The 26,439-nt window shown below is 32.3% G+C and overlaps 1 protein-coding gene across 13 annotated transcripts; it reads right to left on the bottom strand.

Annotated features, from left to right (window-relative positions):
- Positions 1 to 12,971: 12,971 nt before the first annotated feature.
- On the bottom strand, positions 12,972 to 26,128 carry LOC143252043 (torsin-1A-interacting protein 1-like). 13 transcript variants are annotated; one of them, XM_076503598.1, is made up of 3 exons: positions 25,459 to 26,128; positions 22,631 to 22,795; positions 12,972 to 14,758 (listed from the first exon to the last, which is right to left on the bottom strand). In XM_076503598.1, exons 2-3 carry the CDS (start codon positions 22,670 to 22,672, stop codon positions 13,859 to 13,861), a joined length of 942 nt encoding a protein of 313 aa, XP_076359713.1. In that variant the 5' UTR covers positions 22,673 to 22,795; positions 25,459 to 26,128; the 3' UTR covers positions 12,972 to 13,858. The 13 variants fall into 13 exon arrangements, with proteins under 13 accessions (XP_076359713.1, XP_076359710.1, XP_076359709.1 ...); XM_076503595.1 differs by having other exon boundaries at positions 22,631 to 22,810; positions 25,459 to 26,108; XM_076503594.1 differs by having other exon boundaries at positions 22,631 to 22,810; positions 25,909 to 26,108.
- Positions 26,129 to 26,439: the final 311 nt, after the last annotated feature.

The raw sequence follows: 26,439 nt of genomic DNA, 5'->3' as shown, positions 1-26,439 counted from the left end.
AGACTTTACCGCAACTGAGCCACCTCATCGCCGTGTGATAAGGCAAGTCACAGAAATCCGAATCAATTTCTTCAAGAAATGCCTTGAACTGGCGATGATTAAGTGCATGACCCCGAATAAAGTTCACTGCAGAAATGACTGGTTTCAGTACGCAAGAAATATCTAAGTCTTTTCCACAGAGTGCTTGCTGATTATGATGCAGTGTATGAACAACTGTTTCCTGATCAGCCCCACCAGACCCTTCTTTACTCCAGCCATGTTTTTCCTCCATCAACTGTTACACCTCTAAGATGATTCCACTGAAGGTTATAGTCTTGCAAAGTTTTATGCACTTCTATGAAAATTTCTTCTACAGTTGTTCTTCCGTGCATGCTGCAAACTGATGCCAACCCTTCCGTGATCAGAAAGTCAAATTTAACTCCACGAATGAACCCGAGAAGTTGTGACGTACTCGAGAGATCAGTAGACTCATCCAGTGCCAGAGAATACCACAGGATGTTTCTAGCATTTTGGCGTATCTGTAATGAGATGTTCTCTCCAAGTTTTTCTGCTCTCCGTACAACTGAAGTTGCTGAAAGGCTGATACTTTCAAAGAAATTGGCTTTTTCAGGACACAGCTCATTTGCTGCTTCCATCATACACTCTTTGAGGAAGTTGCCGTCAGTAAAAGGTTTTCCTCGCTCTGCCATTCTATGCCTATTTTGTAACTTGTACGAGTAACAGATTCATTTTCAGCAAACTTTCTCGTGAAGAGATTCTTTTGAAATTCAAAACACATATCATGGATTCAAATTTCTCAGAACGGAACTTTCCTAAAAATTTCAAATATGTTGATAGATGTTTTGTTTCATAGTGACGCCGAAGATTGTATTCTTTCAAAACGGCAACACTTTCGGTGCATATCACACAAGTAGCTTTCTGGTTTCCACAAAGAAGTACTTTTCTCCACATTCTTCACGACACTCAGAGTCCACTTTTCTTCTTTTAAAAGCAGCCATAACGATGGGTGAAAAAAAAAACAGGATCAGAAAATGAAAAACACAGAACACTGTGAGAAAAGTATTGTACTGGTCAAAGAACGCACAAACAAAATATATTGAAACGTACACACGACACTTATTTAAGAACGAGTTACGAAAAGCGAATAACCTGACTACTAAGAGAAATGAGCTTGCTGTATGGCATAACAGTCTAAGTTCCCTGTATCAGAAATGGAACTCTCCCATTTTATTATTCGTTTCCTGTCAAACTTTTTGGAAAACTGAAGTTGCAAAGTAAATGTGTATGGCATTCACTCAATTTTACTCCTAAGTAAGTGTCCCTTAAGGATGGTTAGTTAGACTTATCTTATTCTTTATATACTAGTAATATACCTTTAACAGATCCAAATTTTGGATTCGCATTGCAGATCGCGCATAATGTTTAAGTTTGAGAAAACGCCCTCATACCCTCAATAGCAGCTACAAATATTCAGTCACAACAAATAGAATAGTAGATTATTGTAAAAAATAACGAGGTTTGATAAAGTCACAAAATCAAAGGTGATAAAATAAATTATAGGTAAAAAGGCACACCTGTCCCCCCGAGATAAGCATGCATGCAACACTCCTCCAAACCACAACCTCAGGGTATAGCTTAACACCCAGGTTTAAATTAGTTTCGAATAAAGAAGTGATTTCGTTTTTTAAAATTAGGTAGAAAGAAAATCAAAAATATTAAATTTTCACCTATGTAAAAACCAAAATTGAAAACTTTGTTGTTCACGACGTGGCAATTTTATTGTAGAAAATTATTTATTTGTTTAACTTCCGTAAATATATTAAACAAAAGTCATTAGGCGCGACTTCTACATTTTACTCTTATTAACCAAAGCGTGAAAATGTTTACCCATTGCGAAAAAAGTACGAACTATTAAATCAAAACCTGTACCACGGTGAAACAGCGGTAAGTCTACGGATTTACAACGCTAAAATCAGTGTTCGATTCCCCTCGGTGGACACACCAGATAATCCTATGTGGCTTTGCTATAAGAAAAAAGCAAATCAAATTTTAGTTCAGTGATAAACAATCTGTATTTTTGTTTAAGAATAATGTTAAATGACATATTCAGATAAACAGAAAACGTGATTTAAGATTTAAAAGAAATTCAAAAATTAAATTTTGCGTAGAAAACTAAGTATTAACTAACTAACTAATAGTATTTTTATTTATTTCAACTGCCATAAACACCGTTTTACGAGCGGCTATTTGCACTGTTAATTATGAATTATAGTATTAAACGTCATTGAAAAAATATATGTACAATGCAAATTTTGAAAATAATATAGTTTTCTAGGAAGTAACTGTACAAGAAAATGTGTTCAGATTATGCTGATATAAACTGTGATATTTTTATACATTAAACATAGTACACTTTATTGAAAAAATAACTATTTTTTGGTACTGTATTTACAAATTAATCAATAGACATAATCGTAAAATCCTAGTGAAAATCGTGATCAGTGATGACGAGAAAACCCACTTGTAGAGAAATATATATGTACAAACGGAAGGTTTGGGTTGAGATTTTTTTTTTATGTAAAGGAGCAAACAACGTTTCTTCATTTAGTATTTGGTGTTTTCTATGGTTATATTGTGTTTATTTCGGTCATCGTCAGGTTCACAAAGAAAGAAAGAGGTAATAGTTTTTCTCTCTATCAGAAAATATCAAGGGACATAACACATAGTTTTATATTTTTTTGCGAATCATAGGTTTTACAGAAAGAAATAATTATAAACAAAACAGGAACACATTTCGGTCACTGGTACAATTATTCAGATGTAGACAAATTTTATCGATAAAAAATAGTTTGTATTAAAATCAACATTCAACAATATAATTTCTGAATTGCGTATTGATGTGTAGAAGAAATTTTAATACGACCTTATAACACAAGATCGTTTTTCTTTAAATGAACGCTTAACGTTTCGTTTTACAGTTTCTTCAGTAGCGTTGCTCTAAAACACAAACCACAACTGGCGGTACAAAGCTCGAAATAGTAAAGATAATAAATTCAAATTGAATCTATGACACGCATTTCTGCAGCGTGCTTTTGACATATTCAGTAGTAAACCTTATTACCGAAAGAACTGTGTTGTTGAAATAATTAACTGTTACCTGCAATAAACAAATATTTTTTTATCAGAGTTGTAGATTAAAATAACAAAAAGATAGGATAAAAAAAATAAAATAATTGAAATCACAGGAGTCATTCTTTGTTCCCATTCATCTTAGTCATAGTTGTACTACGGGAAGATATAAATTTACAATATGCTCAGGCCCACCATGGCCAGGTGGGTTAAGGCGTTCGACTCGTAATGCGAGGGATCGGGGTTGAAATCCCCTTCGCACCAAACATGCTCGCCCTTTCAGCCGTTTGAGCGTTGTAATGTCACGGTCAATCCCAGTATTCGTTGGTAAAAGAGTATCCCAAGAGTTGGCGGTGGGTAGTGATGACTAGCTGCCTTCCCTCTAGTCTTTCACTACTAACTTAGGGACGGCTAGAGCAGATAGCTCTAGACTAGCTTTGCGCGAAATAAACAAAAACAAATTAGAGCGTGTATTAATATTTTGACCGCAAATGCGATCATTTTAAAAAGAAATCTCCAATAATTATGCCTTTCTTTAAAGCTTTGGGATATTCAGGCGTTTAAACCAGTTGTTTGACGTAGTTGAAGAGGTTAAATAGCATTCGATTACACGAGAAAGATGGAAGTCTTGAGTATTGTTAGTCTTTCAAGCGTGCTACAATAAAATATTTCGACAAATTTGTAATGATAAAATTACTGAACATGCAACGAATATGTCAAGTACGCACACATTAGTTAACACAACAATGCAAAGCAAATATAAAGGTATAACTGCACTAATTTAGGAAGGAAGTAGCCAAACATTGTATGTGTAGAGTTATGCCCACAGATTGAACTTTGTGCTTAACTATGTAGGCACCTGTTGTTTAGATATGTGAAATACACTTGGTCTGCGAGAAGAGTTGTATGTCTTCATGAGTGGCCATAAGTGAATTGGAAGAAAAGGAAAAACACGAGAAACAATTTGAACAGTCAGGAAGCATCACTAGGAGGCAGTGCTTTTAAAAATTGAGAACGTTATGAATTTCTTACAAGAACTGAAAACTGCGAATAATAGTGATATAATTACTAGTGCAGTTGGATTTCCCTTAGGCTGATAGACGAGAGAATAGTTCTGACAGTGTTTATACGGACGGCAGTTTATGAAATGATAGGACTAGGATTGCGAGTTCTGCAGCTCTGCTGAAAGATTGTAAGCTTAAGTTCACTAAGATGGATGCAGATGTAAATAATACACAGTATACTATTGTAAATGATGCAAAACAGTTTGGAATCCTTCATGATATTTGAGCGCAAGTTCTTATTGAGAAGCTCAAGAGAATTAAGAGTCGTGATGGTGAACTAGCCAGGAATGAACCGTTGATGGGTGAAAAAAAATTCAAAATAGTTTTCACAAATATTATTAATGAAGTTTATGATTTTATGACGGTAATATATCTCTTATATCCAAGAGCTGTCTTGTTTTACTCCAACTAACGTACGTAAGACCGCAATATGGCTAATTACAAGAGATACCAATGGAATATACCAACACTATTGTTTGAACGTAGTGGAAATGACAAAGAAACTGCAGGATATCCGAGAGGCAAATTGAGTCTGTCAAGAAGTTGTCAGTAGACTTTGCATGTTGATATTGAAGGTACTCCTGAGGTAGATAATGAAAATGAATTTCAAAATGTTAAAGGTACAGCACATCAGGAGAGGCAGTGATGCAACAACTTTATCAAACCACTTTTTCTAGTTATTCAGCTCTTCGGGTATCCAAACTTACTCTTACTCTACAGCATCCTCACGTGCTGGCAGTATTAACTGCATCTGTGAAAAGAGTATTAGAAAAATTCAGAGTCTCGTAAATCCACGATGACTGATGATCTTCTGTTGTCACTACTGTTTATTTTAGCAGTGAAAAATGACATTCTATTTAAAATTTAAATGGAAGACATAATCAATTAGATATCTGGTGCATTGCCATCTCTAAGAAAGTTCCAACTTATTTTTGATTACGCCAATTACTGTCAGATGCTGCTCAGACGAAAAAAATAATTTTTTTAAAAAATGTATATGACAATGATATAATCCAAATATTACAAAAGTAATTGTTTGTTTAGAATTTCGCGCAAAACTACTGGAGGGCTATCTGCGCTAGCCGTCCCTAACTAAGCAGTGTAAGACAAGAGAGAAGGTAGCTAGTCATCACCACCCACCGCCAACTCTTGGGCTACTCTTTTACCAACGAATAGTGGGATTGACCGTAAATTATAACGCCCCAACGGCTGAAAGGGCGAGCATGTTTGGTGCGATCGGGATGCAAACCTGCGACCCTCAGATTACGAATCGAACGCCTAAACCACCTGGCCATGCCAGGAATATATCTATCGAACTGAGTCAACTTTTCTCTCAAAATCATCATGTTAAGCCTATACATATCAGAATATTTTAATGATATACATATCCTTTCAACATTGGAAACAATATATACAAACCACAAATATGTGCAAACACATTTTTTTCATTCATAAATGATCGTGAAGACCACTTGATTAGAACCCGTGTGTACCTCTATAAAGTTAGAATTGTCTTTTTCTGGCTTTATTATAATCAAACTCGTCAATGGCTTCAAAAAAAGTTTAGCTTTCGAATTGTATCACATTCTATGTTCATTACAGACAGACTGTTTAGTCGGCTTTGTCCTATTCTGTTCCTAAGATTACTTTTAATTTGTTTTAATTTCTAAAATTTGATACCATCATGAACAATAATATTCCCAAATTGTTTGGATAAGGGTAGGTTTGAGGAGAAAGAGAAGCATCATTAACTCTGGTTGATTTAGATTGTGTGAATGAACATTGAAGTTCTGAAATATGGAAAACTGGATCAATTTGTTTCTTATATCACTTTCGACATTGCTCTGGAAAGAAAAGACAAGAAATTTTGTAGCTTAGCTAATTTTTAGAGATGAAAGACACCATAATTTGGAAAGGAATCCAAATTGGTGGCATCATCCTTATATGCATCAAGACGGTATTTAAATATAGTGCCAAGTTAGTTGGCCACATACAACTACTTCCATTCTGAATTTATTATTGGATGATAGTATGGTATTCTCTGAATTACCATCATCATGGTGACAGTTGTGCACTCAAACGTACTTCTGAATTATGCTCACTGTGATCACATAGTTCTGCACCTTGGTCTTGATTTGTTAGACCTTGTTCTCTGATCTTTAACAGATTGGATAAAGCATCCAATAAAGACACAGCAACATTGTGATCTAAGCCAATTTGTTGGAGTGTGAGACTTATATGGTGGAACTGTTCTAGAAAAGTATGCCAAATAATGAAGAGAATACTCGAATCTAGATCTCCAAATGTATCAACGACTGATCGAGCTGCATTTCTACTTTACTCTCAGTGGACACAATAAATAGCCTGATGTGGCTTTGTTATAAGAAAAACACCCACACACTAATTTCTGAATACAGCTTTTTGCTTAACACTATTTGTCAAGGATATCGGTATTTCGCATATGGGGTATTAACCTTTCAAAAAGGTCAGAATGGCTTTATATCTTGTTGGTCACCTAGAATGAGAAAATTATTTAAAAACACATAGTTCTAAACGTTTCAGCTTCTCACAGAGCAAATACCAGTGATGTATCGATGCAGACAGAAATATGTATTACATTGTACTGTATCAGAGAATCTTACAACCATGGTGCAACACTTGGCATTGTTTTCTTTAACCAAGTATAATAAGTAAGCTGCACACTATATATACGTTGAGTAATGATTTATTTAATGGATGGCCACTTATACTAGAAGCACTATCGTAAGATTAACTGTGAAAGTTTTTATATCAATACCATTCTCATCCAACCTGGCTTGTGTCATTTTAATTATATTTTGGTCACTGTGGCCTAAAATTGACCTTTTAATGGCCTTTCTCCATTATACATAACTTTGTATGACATAATGAACCACAAAGGAGAGTTGTTCAGAATGTGTGACATCTGGCATTGGACTGACTGACAGTAACGTGTTTAATGTGTTCAGCAATAAACAAGTTATACTCTGCAAGAAGTTCATTCTTAAACTTGGTTACAACTTTATTTTCTACACAGCCGATGCCTGGTTGCTTTGTACAGATCGCTGTCATGGCCTCTTGGTGTATTTTGCTGTTCTCGTGAGATAAATTCCTTCCAACCTCGTGCGTTCTTTTACACAAAGTTTACACGCAAAACAATATGCTTCCCATGAAACGGTGATTGGCAAAATTTTTAATACGCTCTCCTGTCAGTGGATGCACTCGCGAGACGCAATCATTTGAACAGCATTGACCATAAGCTCCTCCGTCTTGAACTACACCCGAATTTTGAAAATCTCCATTACAATGTAGTCAATTCTCACTACTGTTCGCAACTTATGTTTTTCTCAATTCCTCATATGTTGTCCACTTAAAGGTCAATGTTATTCACGAATTGATTCGAGATATTCATCACAGCTTTGTTCGATATGTATTTCTTCCACTGATTTATGTATGTGGTGTGTTAAATTATCTGAGTCAAAATTCGAACTGTTGTCCTCCTCTTCAATTGATTTCAACTCCATGGCATCAATGCATTTTGAAATTAAATGGAAGAAAATTATTGTGACTTTTAAGTTAGCTCCCGCATGAACGGAGACATGTGGCATCCAAACAAGAACAGCATGCACGTGTTTCTATACCAACCTAGGTATGAACTGGCATGAACATCCTTTTTTGTGAATATCACAATATTTTTGTGAATTAGCATTCGAAATGTAATTGAACTACAGTCTTGTCATGGTATACCAATAAATATAAATAAAAACGTAGCTAATAATCCGTATTTTAATACTATATACACTTTATATTCTTAATTTTATAATGTGATATTTGAAAATTGTAACATTTTCTCTCCAGACATCAACGTTTCACCAATTTACTTAAGAATTCCTACAAGTACAAAGTTTAACGTAAATCACTCATAGAATAAACTGAACAATAGTTCCTTCTTTGAATGTATCATTCACATTTTATATTGTTAACCCTTTCACACATTTTATTTTAAGTTTTCTACTCTTGTTGTCTGGTTTGTATTACTTAAGAAGCTTATTCAACATGAAAAAGAACAAATCAAGGCAGAAAATCATTAGCAGAGTCTCATACACTGTATTCTGTATTGCGTGATATGAAATGATGTGTATTCGAATACCACACTAAACAAGCCTACTTTCTTTTCTGTAAGTTCATTATTCAGATAAAAATTCACATATTATTCAAATATAAGTTTTTAAAACAAAATAGGTCAGTATTTATGACCATGTTACGAATGTAGTTACCTGGTTTTGAAGTTAAATTTAATTACTGTCTTGAGAATTAGCCATTAGATGTATGATAGATTTTCCATTCTCTTATTTAGTATTTTTCAAAATAACGTCTTTCACTTTGAATCTATGTTGTGTTCATGTGATACGTAATCCAATAAACTGATAACTTCATTCTAATTACATTTGTTCTATTGCTGTTCTCAAAAAAAAATAGTGTGCTCATCCATGGGCGATACAACTATAATCTTTCATATTGTCGTCCTTCACTGACAGGGCAAATATCTAATGGTCATGGCTCTCTTATAGTGAATGACTTACTAGTCATGCATGGTTCATTATCTAATATGCCTAAATTTAAGAATTCTCTTCAAACAAAATATTAAATTAAAAACCAACTACACGGGATTTTGGTTGAATTGTTTGATGAGAAAACATTTTGAGGGAATCAGCCGAGATATTTTGTAAAATGTAAAACAATATTTAACAAATATTTTATAAAGTTTCAAAACTCATATTGATTACATACAAATTGTGTTTCTATCATTTTAATTTTGATTTAGCTGTTGTTAAACGCAGAGCTACACAATGATCTATTTGTGTTCTTCTCACTACAGGCATCAAAACCCAGTTATTAGCACCGTAAGCTCGCAGACTTAATGAATATTCGCAGGAAGTGCTTTTAATTGCGAAAATCAGTGTAAAATAATTCATGAACAAACCCAGTACACAGGTACTTATTTCTACAACTATAAATATTTGATAATTTAGCTTTATTATATTAATAACTTCTTTTTTAATAACATTGACATCATTATTCATATATAGGTGACTGATACAGGCGTGCTAAATGCAGTTAGTACCAATCTTGGAAGTAAACTAGAAGACTTAAGGTTGAAAAGATAAATGAATCTTCTAGTTTGCCCAGCATGGCCAGGTTGTTAAGGTGCTCGACTCGTAATCTGAGGGTTTCGGGTTCGAATCCCCGTTGCATCAGAACATGCTCGCCTTTCAGCTAAGAGGGCGTTATAATGTGATGGCCAATCCATTATTCGTTGGTAAAAGAGTAACCCAAGTGTTGGCGGTGGGTGGTGATGACTAGCTACCTTCCCTCTAGTCTTACACTGCTAAATTAGGGACGGCAAGTGCAAATAGCCCTCGTGTAGCTTTGCGCAAAATTAAAAAAACAGAACAATCTTCTAACCTAGGCAAAAGTTAACTACTACAACTTCCATGCCAACTCTCTAAGGTGAAGTAAGCCTATTTCAAGGGGAGGCGTAGTTTTTTGTATAAGCTTTTATGAGAATGACATGAAAAAAGCTAAAAATTAGAGTACTACACTTAGATCCAAAGCAAACTCGATATACTGTGGGAGAACAAGATATGTAACATTTGCATGCTAAATTAACTATTCTACAGAAAACATATATATTACTTACGTTTGTAACTGAACATGGAAATGTAGTTTCATTTTCTGGGTGTTATCAGGTTATTTTTATATCGCATATAAAATGATAAATGTTACAATTTTTTAGAAGTTTTCAAGATAAGGTACACACCAGATTATATACGAGTAACATAAGTTATTTTTGTAAACCCAAATCTGAAATGAATATAATTGTTTTTATATTATTTTTACATAAAACTGCACTAAATTAGAGTATGTGTAACGAAACATCACACCAATTATTAAGGTTTACAAGATAGAGGGAATTATGATTATTTAATTATCTCGAAATTTTGTACAGCGTGTAAAAAGATAATGAAAGTATGTTCTGGTGTGATTCAGTTAATAAGTCATTATGTTTGTCCTTGAAGTTAGTACCAAGAAATTCTAAAAATTTATCAGTAAATTATGTGTACATACTATCGGTTTCAGGACTCGTGTTCAAACACTTTGCGAACTAACGAATACAACTTGTGTAAAACTATACTTAGCCTATAAAGAAACGTTAGAGATATCACTACGTGAAATGGACTTGTCATTTGTATCACCAAATAATTCAAGATAACCCACACAATGATAAAACACATTAGAAAATGGTGTCAGAAGTGGGATTATTTAAGTAGAATTGAGATATCGATTCCCCTGATGATTCTCCAGAACAACTGAATGTATTAATTATATATTTAATCATAAATAATGGAAGAAATAAACCACCTGAAAATAACCTGAACATATTGTTTAAAACTTAGAACAATGATTTGTTTGTTGTTGTTTTTTTAATTTCATGCAAAGCTACTCAAGGGCTATCTATGCTAGCCATCCCTAATTTAGCAATGTAAGACTAGAGGGAAGACAGCTAGTCATCACCACCCACCACCAACTCTTGAGCTACTCCTTTACCAATGAACAGTGGGATTGGCTGTCACATTATAATGCCCCCACAGCTGAAGGCGAGCATGTTGTTTGCTGTGACAGGGATTTGAAACCATTACCCTTAGATTGTGAGTTAAGTGCCTTAACCACCTGGCCATGCTGGGCCAACTTAGAACAAAAACTCTCAAAAGGAGTTGTTATAAAAATTGTGTAACTTGACCATTACAGTCGAGACTGTGAAAAATCAACACTTGATAACACTCTAAAGAAAAACCAATACTTAAAGGATGAGTTTTGAAGTCCAACCAGATCAAAGGATCGATAGAACAGACATTGGAAAACAGAAATAAGCTTGGCTTATGGAGCAAAGGATACTCCATCTCCCTGAATAAGTTCACTGTTCAAAGAAATCAATTCATGACCACACAGGTTTATTAAAGGAAGCTTTGCCATATGATGATTAACACTGGTATTACAGACAAATTCAACCAATTTGTGAATGAAAGGTGGGAACTACCCAAGAAAAATAAAAAAAATTATGGAAGCAAGAAGTGGACATAAAAATTCAGATGGAGACAAGTTAGAAATTGTTACTGTAGGGAGCTCCTCTATACCTCATTATATGTAATTAACATTAAGGAAGATACATATTGAAAACTGACTTTATGCAGAAACATAATAATGCTCCCACAACTGAAAGGGTGAGCATGTTTGGTGTGACAGGTATTCAAACCCGTGACTCTCAGATCACAAGTAGAGCATCCTAACCACCTGTCCATGCTGGGCCAATTGTAATAATTTAAACATTGAAAAGAGGGAAGTACAAGGTAGTAGACAATCAACCTAAAGCATAACAGAACACAGTCCAACATTGAACATCCACAAATAACTAATAATATTTAATAGTCAAATAACAGATGCTCAGACCTAAAGTACTTGTTTAAAATGGATCAAAATCGTGCACAAAAACCCTCTTAGCAAAAAGTTTCTCTACCCAGCCAAAAATGAAAGGTGCATTGGACACAATGGGATTCATTATGTCTAAAAGAAGTCTTATGTCTGAAATGGGAAGGTATTAGTATACAGAAACAATGACTGCAGCTCGTACTTTCAAAATCTCTAGGTTTCGAAGTACTTCATCATTTCAACAACCTTGTGACAGCTGGATATTTGTGTAAAGACATCAAAGAGAGTAAAAGAATAAAAGTTTGACAATGGCTTCAATGGGTAAGAAAAGAAACAAAATCATCAGAGACCAATGTACAATGTTTCAACAAGCTTTTTGTGCATATACTTCTAAGAGTTTCTTTAATTACATTTTCAAGCCATCTCCAAGCTTCATCTTCTGAAGTGAATTCCTCATCATCAGAATAAGAGAAAGATTCAACTGTACTGTCTGTCAATAATCTGCAGAGAAGTGGTGTAAATCATATGAGCTATACTGCTATGCTATGAGTGAAAAGGTTCACAAACAAAACAGAATAGACAACTACAGCAATATTGTGTTGGTGCACCACTTGTTGTCAATGTGCTTGATTCCATGCCACAGAGTAAAAGTGGGCATAAATATATAAATCGTAGTAATATGATATTTCACCAAATGGAAAAACCAACTCTAGCAGGGATACCCTTCAATAAAATTTGTTTGCAGATTTGAGGTGCTTATGGAATTCCAGTCATATATTGAATAGAAGTTTGAACCAACTTTGTTTGCAGAAGACCAGGACAACAGCCCTTCATCCATTTTCTGAGAGGATGGTGGAGATAAAACAGCTGTACATGAAACTATAGGCAACACACTAGTGTCACTAATGTTTGACAGAGTACAACTGACTTTGGAGCTTCTGAACTTATATCCAGATGAAAGTCATTCAGGAGTCTTAAACAAAAAGTGCCAAGAGACTAAGAAACGCCATGAAAAATAAATTATTTTGTGAGATAAAACTTTCCTCCATTAATGTATAAGTTGGAGTGAAGCAACCCTTCATGTAAAAAAAGCCAAAAAAAAACCCCAAATTTTCACTTAAGCTGTGCTAACTTGATTACTTTTAATACTATGCTAACTTGATTATTTTTAATACTGGAAAATAATAATGCTTCAACAATTAAACACAATACAAAGTACGGATTATTAAAAACAACAATCTGTAAATGTTACTGGCAGACAGTACAACGAAATGTTTAATTAACTTTATTAATCACACCACATATAGTAGCAGAAAATTCACTATAAAGTATGCATAAATAAAACATCAATTGCTTCTCCTCACACCTAAAACATTGACATGGATAGATAAAGGCATGATTCTAATGAGTTCCAATATTGTTGTAAACCAAAACATCATGAAATCACTTTAGTAATTTTAATCAAGAAAAGTACCATATACTAAAGGTCACATAATGCTTTGTGTAATAAGTTTTATTCAAGCACAATGTATTATCAGTAATGGAAAATACTGCAAATAATGTACAAATTATAAGTTTTAAATAACCTTTTTTTTTTACTTACCGTGACACTTTATTTTCAAGTTATTACCATATTATACTTCACATATCATATACTGGTAATCTTAATCGAGTTTTCATTTATCCAAAGAAGTTTTGCAAACCCACAAATTTACAGAATAAAAACCTCAATACATGTCTAGAAATATCAAATGTAAAAAGATACACAAGCAATTATGTTATATTTAAGAACCCCACTAATATTTATAAATTTTTTTAATTAAGTTTTAAATAATATACAAGCTTTGTAGCATTAAATCTCTGTAGCTTTAAGATGCAACTATTGAATGGTAATAATGTAACTAATCCTTGATATCACAGAATGTTAGATTACATCAGTATTAATATTCCCTGTAAAAAACAAAAACTAATTAACTTGTTTCATTGTGTAGATGATTTTTAACATATGCATCATGGACAAAACAATGTGTTTTGTTGAATACAGAATCACAACATATAAGGTGAGTAAATGTAAACAACATATGAAATATAATGGATCAAAATACTTGTCTTTACTTCTGATCAATTTAGAAATTAACAATCAAACTTCATGTTTCATTTCATTTAAACACAGCAACAGCTGTAGTTAGACGGGTTATCAGTGCATTTCTCTTGTCTTCATCCAAGTCCTTTTCCCATATTTGATTTAAAAATCGAGCTCCTATGCTATCAAAAGATTTGCTGTCTTCCTTAAGAGGCATTTCTGATATGCAAGCTCTGAACAAGTACACTACTTTCTGATATGGAGCATTCTCATGGTCACAAAATGAATGAAAAGCCATGGCTCCTTTAGCTGGAATCTCCTCCAAGTGATGTATTACAAGAACATTGTGTTTGTTCTGTTCCACTGAAGTATTAATGGTTTTTGTTATTTCCTTTTTCACTTCCACATAATCAGATATACTAGCCAACTTATTAAGGTCAAAGTCTGTGTATTCTGAATGACTTTCATTAAAACTTTTTGCAATGATTTTAGCTAACTTATTAGTGATCATTTTAATTCTGTTTTCATTTTCTTTCATGCCTAACAACAACACTACAGCAGGACTTTCTGGAAAGGCATTGTTCAAGACAGACTTCACAGCAGATTTTACAATTTTCCAACTCAGGTTATACTGTTCTGAATATTCACTTTTTATTTCTTTAAAAGATTTCTCAAGTGTGTAGGAGGGCAATAAATGTGAGTGTTCTTTAACAGTAAACATGTACACATAACAAGGATATAACATAATGGCAATAATACTAAATACAATACACAGGACACAGGTTATATAACCAGTAAATAACTTCCTGTTACTCCCCATTTCCATTGTCATTTGTACAGTTTTCTCTTTTTCAATACTTTCTTTTACATTCTTCACACGTTCTTTAGCATTTAATACTATTCTTTTATCTTCTTCACTAGATCTGAATGTCATTTGATCACTTTTATCTCCAATTTCATCGTTGATATCTGTAATCTATATTTAAAAACAATAAATAAGTAAGCATGACTTGTCAAAATCTTCACATCCAGTAATGATGGAAATAGATGTAAAAGACATATTTTTAAAGCCTGCAATAGAAATATCTAATATAATGCAATTCATGTTTTATATCACATTTTATGGTAATAAGATGATGGACTGGACTTCTAAGAATTAATTTTGTATAATTTTTATAAAAAAAACAATTGTAATAATTACAAATTTAATCAAATGTATTTTATACACTGACACATTTTCAATTCATATCACAATCCCTTTCTTTGTATTAAGAAATTAATGAAAAACTGTTAAAATATGTTAAGGCAATTGTTTCAAACTTTACATAATGGCACCAACCAAATCAGCATCTCTTATTCAAGATGATTTATTTTCCTAAATGATAATAACATCAAACAAAGTAGTTTCTTTGCCTATCTTTAATCAGTTTTTCTTAAGTATTAGCAGGAAAATTTAAAATGTTAACTATTTATTTATTGTTTTCTTCCACATTTTTTCATTGTTATTTTTTAGTTCTCTTGGTAAAAGGTCATCCATAGGGAGGATGGACTCAGCAGTCTGGAAAACACTGCTCTGAGGTAATAATAGGGTTTGTAGGATAGATCATAACTCAATATCACAAATTATATTTTAAATATATTACAATTCATACAATAAATCAATTCTTGATGTGAGAAACTTAATGAAAAAGACTGATTAAACACTGAAGTTAACACACATAACACATCATTGATTCAACATACTTTAAATTTCAAATATACTTCAAGTCATGCAAAAAAATCCATTGTTCATATCAAAAACAAAATAAGACTAATAAATGGCTCAAAATAAAGACAAATCATGCATAAGATGCACTAAATCTATTTCACTCAAAAAGTCAGTCACAAAATGTAAAGAACAAAGGAAGACATTGAACTTAAACTAACACTTTCTGAAAGAGAAACAATCATATAAATACACAGAAATTTGGTTTAATATTCACATAATACAAAACTCAGTAAAAAACTGAAGGATATATTAATTTATTCAGCTTTTATATGAACCATCTATAAAAATCAAAACATGCTTCACTATGGCCAATGGCTTAGAGACATTCTGCACACTTAAGAATATTGTCTACAAAATCATATTGCACAAGATACATACCTAGACTAATCCATTTACCCAATAAATGATCATTTCACAAAATACATTCAAGCATCTGCAAATCTTGAGAACAAAGAAGACACTTACCTTGATTAATGTTTGAGACTTATGACAACTTTCTTAACAAGAAATTTAAGGAATTTCTGTTGATTCCTATCAAACAACCTTTAATTAACAATACAATGCCTAATTCCTATCAATTATTATTATCTGGCATAAAAGTTTATTTTTTAACATTTATTGTTATGACCTCCAGCTCTAACCAGTTCAACAATACTTTTAACAAGCTTCACCTTACACCATTCTATTATTATTGTTGGAATTTTACATTCTTTAGGGCTAATACAATCTAAAATCAGCATTGTCTCACATGGTGTTCACAGATCCTTGAAAAAAGGTACAAGCCAAACTTCAGGTAGAATAACAAAAATGTTTGTCATCTTCAATTCAAGATATACAGCAAAACGTTCTAAAAAAATTCGTTAAATACTAAAAGTGTAAGTGTACATACATAAATTATGCTTCAATCTAATGAACTAAAAAAACCCCTAAAACTAATATATTTAAGGAGCAATATTGTAGTTTATACATACATCCTCTGAATGAATTAATGAAATTGTTAAATAATATGCTGCCACATACAGCCTATGAAATATCAACATATTCAAATCTAAAGTGATGGGTTAGGTTCCTACAGAATCTACTTTTCTAAAAATCACTTCTGGCAGAAAAAGATGAATCTAACTCCCCCTTCACCCACACACATGCACTTGTACAGATTTGGGTATTCTTTTGCATCTCCAAGTTAACCTAATAATCTGTCAGAAAATCATGTTATACAAGATCCAACCTTGATAATTATTTAGTGTAGTGTAAAGCACTTTTACATTACTATTCAAGGCAGTCCACGTACGTTCTGTATCATATAGACAACACATTCATTATGAAAAATCCATCATCCAGGAAGATGCCAGTAGCAGTTTCTCCATAATGTGTGATATCACACATTATATGTCATCAGCTGAAAGCTTAAGTACACAAGCATAAATTCATGTAACCTTGTCAATGGCATATTGATACACACATTTTCTTGAGTTATAAAATCTGAACCTGGAAAGCACAGTACAATCTATGTATTCATTTGTGTTAATGACTCTCACAATATCTTGTCTGTGAATGAGCTTTCACTGAAATCAAGTCCAACAATGTTGCACTGAGCACACATTTACTCCAAGTAACAAATTTGCAATTTTACCTCAAACAAAAAAAATACCAATGGTCAACTACATTGCAGTCTATTATGTTGATCTTGAGTGAAGCTCTTAATAAGTTGTGCAGTCAATTCTATATCAGGCCATCCCATAAGTGATGTCCAAAATTTTAAAAGTGTGTCATCATTTCTCTCTTTATAGAAGACTTTAATGACTAAAATATATAGTAGGACGTGTATAAAAATGGACCTCCGCTCCAGGAAAGTCTTGTTAAGCATTTGGCAGGATATTGTTGGTGTCATCCACTTTGAGTAGCTGCTACTCAATGTAACAATTACATCAGACTTCTATCATCAACAGTTAGAGCACTTGAATGTTGCACTGAAATAAAAGAAGCCTGCTCTGATCAATTGTAAAGGTGTTGTGTTACACCAGGATAATGCACGGCCCCGTAAAGCAAGAATCACATCTGCAAAAATTGAAGAGCTAGACTGGGAAAAACTTCCACATCCTCCTTATTCTCCAGACCTTGTTCGATCTGATAATGATCTATTCTGAAGTTTGCACAACTATCTTGATGGAAAAGAACTGAAAACATGAAGATGTCAAAACTATCCTCTCTACATTCATTAACCACAAGAATTTCATAGAAGTGTTTATTTCCAACATTCATACATCTCTTACTGTTTCTCCTCTCACCAAACTTGTCCAGCCGTACCAACAGGTGGAAGTATCTAATATGTAAACAAACACATTAACTGAAAGTTTTTATGAAATAATAAAGATATAATTTTCCCACACTGAAAACATATATCGACATCTACTTATTTCCACTGACATGCAAAGCTATTCTTTTTTTAGTTCAGCCCTCTATTTGCCACTATTTTTTCACTCCTACACATCCCTCAATTCATGTGGTTTAATAGACTCTTATATGGAAATTATCATAAAATGACCTCCTAAAACAGTACTGCCACACATCCATGTGACTCCTTCTGTACTATTCTACCTATCATTTTGACTTTAGATAGAAACTTAAGTGTCAGTTGATACTGATGAGGAAGGATGGGAAGTAAAAACAGAAAATATATTTATAATGTAAGAAAATTGTAACTTCTAACAAGGTACCTTATTTCTGCATGCATACATACATACATAGCTAGAATCCCACACTAAATAGGTGCAGGGACTAGTGTGAAGGGGAAAGCAGAAGCATCCAAAGAATATCCTAACAGGGAGACCACCTAATGAAAGGATTATACTCGGGAGACTGCACCATTTCTGCAGCAGGTATGCTCGTCACACAGATGTGAAAACGGACATCCCACATCTGAGCAGAAAACTGTGAGAAGCACTTTCCAATGAGAGAGAAAGCAAAGTAGACTTTTGACATGAAGAGAACTGTTAAGTGTGTACGATACAACTACAATCTCCATAGTGTAAAGAATGTTGTACTTACATTTAACTTGTTTAAAATATAAATATTTTAAAAGCAAGTGGCCAGCATGCTGTTTGTTTATTGCCAACTAGTCACAGACACCTATTGCACAAGAAACCTTAACTCATCACACTCATTACCTAACTATACATTTTACTAAAAAGTAAGTTCCCGACAGCACAAGCCTTTAACAAAAATTTAACAAAATAATAAGCCTCTAGAACTTGTGCAATGCTCGATACAAATTTTTGGAAAAAGTTTTAAATCTTTTAGTTATGTATTGTGAAACATAAATAATATATAATTAACAAAGATATAAAGTATAACCCGTGTATAATTTAACTATTTCTCTAAGTATAACACATTTAGCTTAAAAAACTTGTAAATGCTACTGTGGATAAAGCAGTCAACAATGCTACAAGTAGGTACATCTACCCAATGACAAAATTGATTGTCAATTTCTGAATAACCATTGTTAGATTATAGCATGAAATAAGTTTTTTTCTAATGACAATTAATATGCATACATAGCAATTACATATAAGTTACAGTGCTCAAGTATATGTATCAAAATTGTAAATGGCATATCTCATGGGTTGACAACCTGCAACTGTCAAATTGTATGAGATTCTTGAAGAACATTGGTGAGGCTACCAAGATGTTTCAATCTCAGACAGGAAAACTCTTTTTCTTTGAATGGTTGCTAATGTCTAGACATACAACTACACAACAGACATTACCTTAGTCAAGACACTGAGTGCAAAAGTTTGACAGGTGAAAACATGAAACTGATGTTTAATTATTTATTAAAGGTTTATTTTGAAATAAATGAATTAAAAATTAAACAACATAACAGTGTTTAGGGAAAACAAGTGGCCTATTGATCCATGTCAGTTGTTTCACCCTCCAAACTAAACTAAAAACATTAAAAAAATCTTAAAGCTAGCCCTTATCATTCATGTAGTAATCACGATTTCTCTTAACCCTATAGCCAAGGTATTGTTTTCTGCATATTTTGTTGTGTGTTATATCAATTAGTACAGAGTAAATTCTTAACTCTATAAGGCATTATTTAAAAAATCCTGAATTTCTTCCCTAGTGTAGCACACATGACATTTTATTTAAGTACCTTGTCTCCTATATTTTATCTACCACCCCTTGGTAAAGTAAGAAATTAAACGTAAATTAATCATAAAAAAAATGTCATTGCTTAGATAAACCACACTTTTACAGCCTTCAATTTTGTGTGGTTACAGAGCTATAGAATAAAAATCAGACTCCTAATGCCTTCAATTTTGTGTGGTTACAGAGCTATAGAATAAAAATCAGACTCCTAATGCCTTCAATTTTGTGTGGTTACAGAGCTATAGAATAAAAATCAGACTCCTAATGCCTTCAATTTTGTGTGGTTACAGAGCTATAGAATAAAAATCAGACTCCTAATGCCTTCAATTTTGTGTGGTTACAGAGCTATAGAATAAAAATCAGACTCCTAATGCCTTCAATTTTGTGTGGTTACAGAGCTATAGAATAAAAATCAGACTCCTAATGCCTTCAATTTTGTGTGGTTACAGAGCTATAGAATAAAAATCAGACTCCTAATGCCTTCAATTTTGTGTGGTTACAGAGCTATAGAATAAAAATCAGACTCCTAATGCCTTCAATTTTGTGTGGTTACAGAGCTATAGAATAAAAATCAGACTCCTAATGCCTTCAATTTTGTGTGGTTACAGAGCTATAGAATAAAAATCAGACTCCTAATGCCTTCAATTTTGTGTGGTTACAGAGCTATAGAATAAAAAATCAGACTCCTAATGCCTTCAATTTTGTGTGGTTACAGAGCTATAGAATAAAAAATCAGACTCCTAATGCCTTCAATTTTGTGTGGTTACAGAGCTATAGAATAAAAATCAGACTCCTAATGCCTTCAATTTTGTGTGGTTACAGAGCTATAGAATAAAAATCAGACTCCTAATGCCTTCAATTTTGTGTGGTTACAGAGCTATAGAATAAAAATCAGACTCCTAATGCCTTCAATTTTGTGTGGTTACAGAGCTATAGAATAAAAATCAGACTCCTAATGCCTTCAATTTTGTGTGGTTACAGAGCTATAGAATAAAAAATCAGACTCCTAATGCCTTCAATTTTGTGTGGTTACAGAGCTATAGAATAAAAATCAGACTCCTAATGCCTTCAATTTTGTGTGGTTACAGAGCTATAGAATAAAAAATCAGACTCCTAATGCCTTCAATTTTGTGTGGTTACAGAGCTATAGAATAAAAATCAGACTCCTAATGCCTTCAATTTTGTGTGGTTACAGAGCTATAGAATAAAAATCAGACTCCTAATGCCTTCAATTTTGTGTGGTTACAGAGCTATAGAATAAAAATCAGACTCCTAATGCCTTCAATTTTGTGTGGTTACAGAGCTATAGAATAAAAATCAGACTCCTAATGCCTTCAATTTTGTGTGGTTACAGAGCTATAGAATAAAAATCAGACTCCTAATGCCTTCAATTTTGTGTGGTTACAGAGCTATAGAATAAAAAATCAGACTCCTAATGCCTTCAATTTTGTGTGGTTACAGAGCTATAGAATAAAAATCAGACTCCTAATGCCTTCAATTTTGTGTGGTTACAGAGCTATAGAATAAAAATCAGACTCCTAATGCCTTCAATTTTGTGTGGTTACAGAGCTATAGAATAAAAATCAGACTCCTAATGCCTTCAATTTTGTGTGGTTACAGAGCTATAGAATAAAAATCAGACTCCTAATGCCTTCAATTTTGTGTGGTTACAGAGCTATAGAATAAAAATCAGACTCCTAATGCCTTCAATTTTGTGTGGTTACAGAGCTATAGAATAAAAATCAGACTCCTAATGCCACACCTACTTGTCATATCCTCTTTTTCATTTGTTACTAGTTCTCTCTTGCATTTAATTATACCTTACCTATAAACAACATATAATATCATGTTTAGTTGTGAATACATAAGCATCAATTTCACTTGCAATACAACTTTGGTACCCATGTGAATCACAATGGCGAGCTTGGGTGAATTCGTGATGTTTCTTGTTGCAGAGTTATAAGTCCAGTAAAATTGATATTGTTGGAGAAAACTGTCTGCATTTTACATGTTATCAGTCTATGTTGTTTGCTGCATTATTTCATTAAGTAAAAATTATTACTACTATCAATACAAAAAAAATAGGCTTAAGTATCACCAATAACTGACAGCAAGAGAAACAAGTTTGAGAATTTTATTTCTTGTTTTTCATGTTTATTCTTTATTTATTGTCATAAAAGTAACAAAAATGTACAAATATGGACATTTTAAAGATAATTCAGATTGGATTAAGTAAAGTAAATAATAATACAATAAAAATGTTTCATGAGATATGCATGTGAGTAGCTTATGGGTAACAAAATTCAATAACATAACATTAGCTGAATGTGCCCCAAATGATTTACAACTTACAATAGCAAGGATAGTAGCTGAGAAGCAGTTCATGGGGCAACCAAAGGGTCAGTAAAATAATAAAATTTAAGAATAAATAGATGTACACTGTTACAAGCTTAAAGCTACTTAGGATAAATGAATGTGGTTTCATGTTACAATCTGAAGTCATTCTAAAAGAAAAAAAAAAGAATAATTTAAACTAATTTTGATGTTTTCTTTTTGGAGATACGAGATCAGTCAAACTGATCGATCCTTAAAAGAGTATCAATAAAAACATTTTTATTGCACTTTAACCTGTTGACTGCCAAGTACTTCAGCTGCTACAATACAACTCTAATGCTTCTTCATTTTGTAACTTTTTTTGTGATGCCATTTTGGATTGAAAGTGAAACAATTTGTAAGTAGGTCAAATGCATGTATGGTGCTGACATCCAGTGTTGAAGTTAGGTATTATTGAGAACGAATTAACTCGTCTGTGGCACTGTGTTACCGATCGTTTTGAATGAGTTATCTCGTCTATGGCACTGAACAGGTTAAGAAATTATTCAGTTCTTTTAACTGAATTTGTAACTAAATGTCTTAAAAAATGCTTACTTGTATTTCATCCTCTGATTTTTCATTATCATCAAGTTTCATGTGTCTCTCATCATAACCCTTTTTTCTTCTGTAGGGTGAACAGGTCGTGTTTTTTGCCTTTTGCTTGGTACGTTACGGGTTCTTGAAATTGGATTACGTGCCGAAACTGTATTTGTTTCCATTCTGTTGTTAGAAAATCTTGAAATGATTAAAATATTATCTATAAAACAAACATTTATTTTACCAGAACAATACTACATGTTCACTTATATGATTACATATAAAATCTCCAGCTTTTTTTAAGTAATTCAGAATTGTTATAGATAAGGAAAGCAAAAAGTAAAAATGTAAGTACTTAGATGTAAGTTTGTAACAATAACCCTATCAGCACAACATTGGTAATTTTTAAAGTAAATTTAATGTTAATTCTACCCATATTTCAACAATTACAGAATGAACAGTTTATTGTTCTATCATTTTTCAGTATAATTTGTAAAAAAAAAAATGTTTACATTTTCATTTAAGCATAACTGCAAAAATGTTTGCCTCTAAACAGTATAACCTACTTGTCAAAGTTTTTAAACTCAACTGCCCATTATGAATAACTACTTTCAATAATAACCTGTCAACTCTTGAAACAGTATTATATCCATTTCATAATTTTCAAGCAATACCCTCAGACTTTATACAAGCTTTAGACAAAACCTTATTATAGTGTTACATCAAATGGTATGATCACTTCCTAATAAAACACAGCTATAAAAGTTTAAATATGTTTAAACATGACAAGAACTAAACTATTACATAACTGTATATGAAATATGTGTTGTTTTTTAATAATTCATGTAAACATTCCTGTCAGTTTCATCCATTTGTTAATCTTATTTGTGTGTTCAATTTTATTTGTTTGAAAAAAAAACACAGATATTTTCTTCAATGAGAAAATATAAGATAATTTGAGTTGGAGTATGCTTGTACAATAAAACTTATAATATCAGGACTGACTCTTTTAAACACAAGGTTTTACTGATCCATACATGACCAGAAAAATAGATTGTTTATTCAATTATCTGTCTACAGAGAGAATTGTTAACTGTAACCATTTATAAAGATAATTAGAATATAATTGTTTGCCTAGAATTATTATGTTATCCTATTTTAAAGTACTGTATTCCATCAGTTTGTAATTTAGATCTTTCCAATAGTCACACTTATGTGCCCTGCAGTTATTAATGTATTTGGGTTGATATTTTGTGTTAAGAAACAAGATAGCTTGGTATATTAGTTTTAAATGTTTCACAAAATGGTTTTAACTGCAATATTCACATACATGTATGTCACATGTAAATATAAGAGACACTAAGTACTTTTCACATTACATAAAAATCTGGTTTGGTGCAAAAAAATCTGCATCTTGATCATACTAACATTGATCATTTATAGTTCACACCAGTCAAAATTCAGGTTCTAGAAGTATTTCTAGCATTTTGTTTTGATTTATTTAAGTAATTCATTTACAAAAACATACACAGAACTTACTTTAGGGTTCATATCTAAATAGATCATTTCTTAAACAATTTAAGTATTTCACTTACTAAAAGGAAAAAACACATTCTTACTAAATGCCAGATCATGATAAAACTTTATAAAATCAACTTCTTAACAGCTTTTCTTAGCATTTCTTCTAAACATACCATTTACAATAATACTTTCTCTGTGACTACACATTATGTATCACTAACTGAAGTATTACAACACACGGAAAAAAAATCTTCTCGTAAGCTGTGGTTTTCATATTTTAATTATGTAACATCTAGAAGAACCACATAGTACATCAGTCAATGAATTTATCAACGTTTTTTCTCTTTTGTTATCAATCAAATATCTTCGAAATTTGACAAGTTAAACAGCACTTCTCAAAATGTACAACTGAAAACAAATGAAGAATGTTTATATAAACCACACCATAATTATCATATCAAGTACTGACAACGTCTTTTGTCCAGCATTAGGATTGTGATATAACACATATAGTGGTCTAAACACGACACATATCATCAACTGTGATAAAAAGCAACTGTTGGAGTGAAAACTAAGCTATGTAAATGAACTGCAATTATGATAAATTTTACTTAGCCACTTACAAATAAATTTTAAAGATAAACAGGATACAATAATTTTTGAGTTTCTGTTAAATATTTTTGAAGTTAGGCCTAACAAAATACCAGTGAACGTAGACTGTAGCAAACATTACGGAACACCAAATTAACTCGTTATTCTTATACAGATTAGTTTCCCCATGTACTCCAAAACTCAAAAAGAACTCACCCAATAGCATCATATGAAAACAATATCCTACTATTTTTAATAACATAAATTATATTTTCAGACAATCTTTACCCCAATTGTTTGCAAAGATGCAATTCCATTTAAAATGAATAAGATGTCAACTACATACAAAATGTTATATTGAAATAAAAAGATAAATAACAGATTTTCAAATTTCATCTGCCACAAACATAACTGTGGAACACTTGTTTATAATTATAATTTCAATTATCAAGATATTTTAACTGTTATGCGAATTCTGTGGAAACGCTTCTTTATAACTTTATGCAATGAATCGAGTTGAATCACTGAAAAAGTGTAAATAAAACCATGTCTTCACTATTGTTATTAATGATAATAACACCAAAAGTAATATGAGGTTTAAGATCATAGTCATTTTGGGTTCAGTAATTAGTAAATACACAATTAAAACTAAAACACATATTCACGATCTAACCTTAAAAAATATGGACTAAATTTTAGTCAAAAGCACTTTATATTCTGAGTGTACGACTTACTTTTACGTTGTAACTTGTAGTTTGAAAATTGAGATTGCACTTGAAACCATCTTAAAACAGTAAACACCGCGAGCTGTAGCAACTCTTGTTTTAGTTCATTACAAAATTGTATAAATTAAGTCAAAAAACTTTTTTTGAAATCTTGCAACAAAAATTGTTGTGTCTGTAATACATAATTATACAAAATAAAAATTTACCATATATCTACTATAAATATACTTTCATCAGCAATTTCTGATACTAGTTGCTGACTTCTAAGTCATACTTAGAATAAAAATACTCTGCATTTCGAGTCTCGACTGCACACCGCTCCGCTTATTTCTCTTATGTTGTAAATGTCTTATATAAATAAAACATTTGTTGAACATTATTACTAGCATCAAGTATCTAATGACTTAAATAACCAATCTATAACTATCACGCCTAGCCAGCGTAATAAAATACACTTACATAATTTTCTCGCATAAAATTTTTTTTCTTTCCAATCCATTTAACAAAGAAAACAAAACCAAAACCATCGTTCAAGTATTGCTGAACGTTGGTTAGACGAGATAAAAGTAAGTTCCGAACCTTTTATTTTTGATACCATTTTAACCTAAATTCTGACTTCTAAAATATACTCAATATCCGCTTTGGAAGAAAAATAATGTATGAAAATTACCTAACTAATGTTTCAATATCAAGATTTTGACACACCTGGTGTCGAATATTCCACAAATGAAAACGTAAAGGTCTAAATAGTAATCCAATATTGATTAAAATTCGCATGTCAAACTTAATTCTAATAACATATATTTAATTTCAAAATGTTCAGTTCCTTGAAGACCTTATAAATATGCGATATGAGCAAATTCTGCCGATTTGATATTATGCAGAACAGCACTTTTTCTCCTGTATACTGTTTATTCTAAATATTTTATAACGGGCAGTAACACTAACATTGCAACCACATGATACAGCTGTACTTTTGGTTCTTTGTCA

This window comes from Tachypleus tridentatus, chromosome 6 (genome assembly GCF_004210375.1).
Source record: "Tachypleus tridentatus isolate NWPU-2018 chromosome 6, ASM421037v1, whole genome shotgun sequence".
NCBI classification, from domain to species: domain Eukaryota; kingdom Metazoa; phylum Arthropoda; class Merostomata; order Xiphosura; family Limulidae; genus Tachypleus; species Tachypleus tridentatus.
This window is presented reverse-complemented; position numbering and strand designations above follow the sequence as displayed.

What these genes read in the sequence shown, in the direction of transcription:
- LOC143252043 (XM_076503598.1), bottom strand. Translation starts at nt 22,672, where the DNA reads ATGAAACTTGATGATAATGAAAAATCAGAGGATGAAATACAA. An exon ending in AATCAGAGGATGAAATACAA is followed by an intron (nt 14,759 to 22,630) that starts GTAAGCATTTTT and finishes TTTTAAATATAG; the next exon opens with ATTACAGATATCAACGATGA.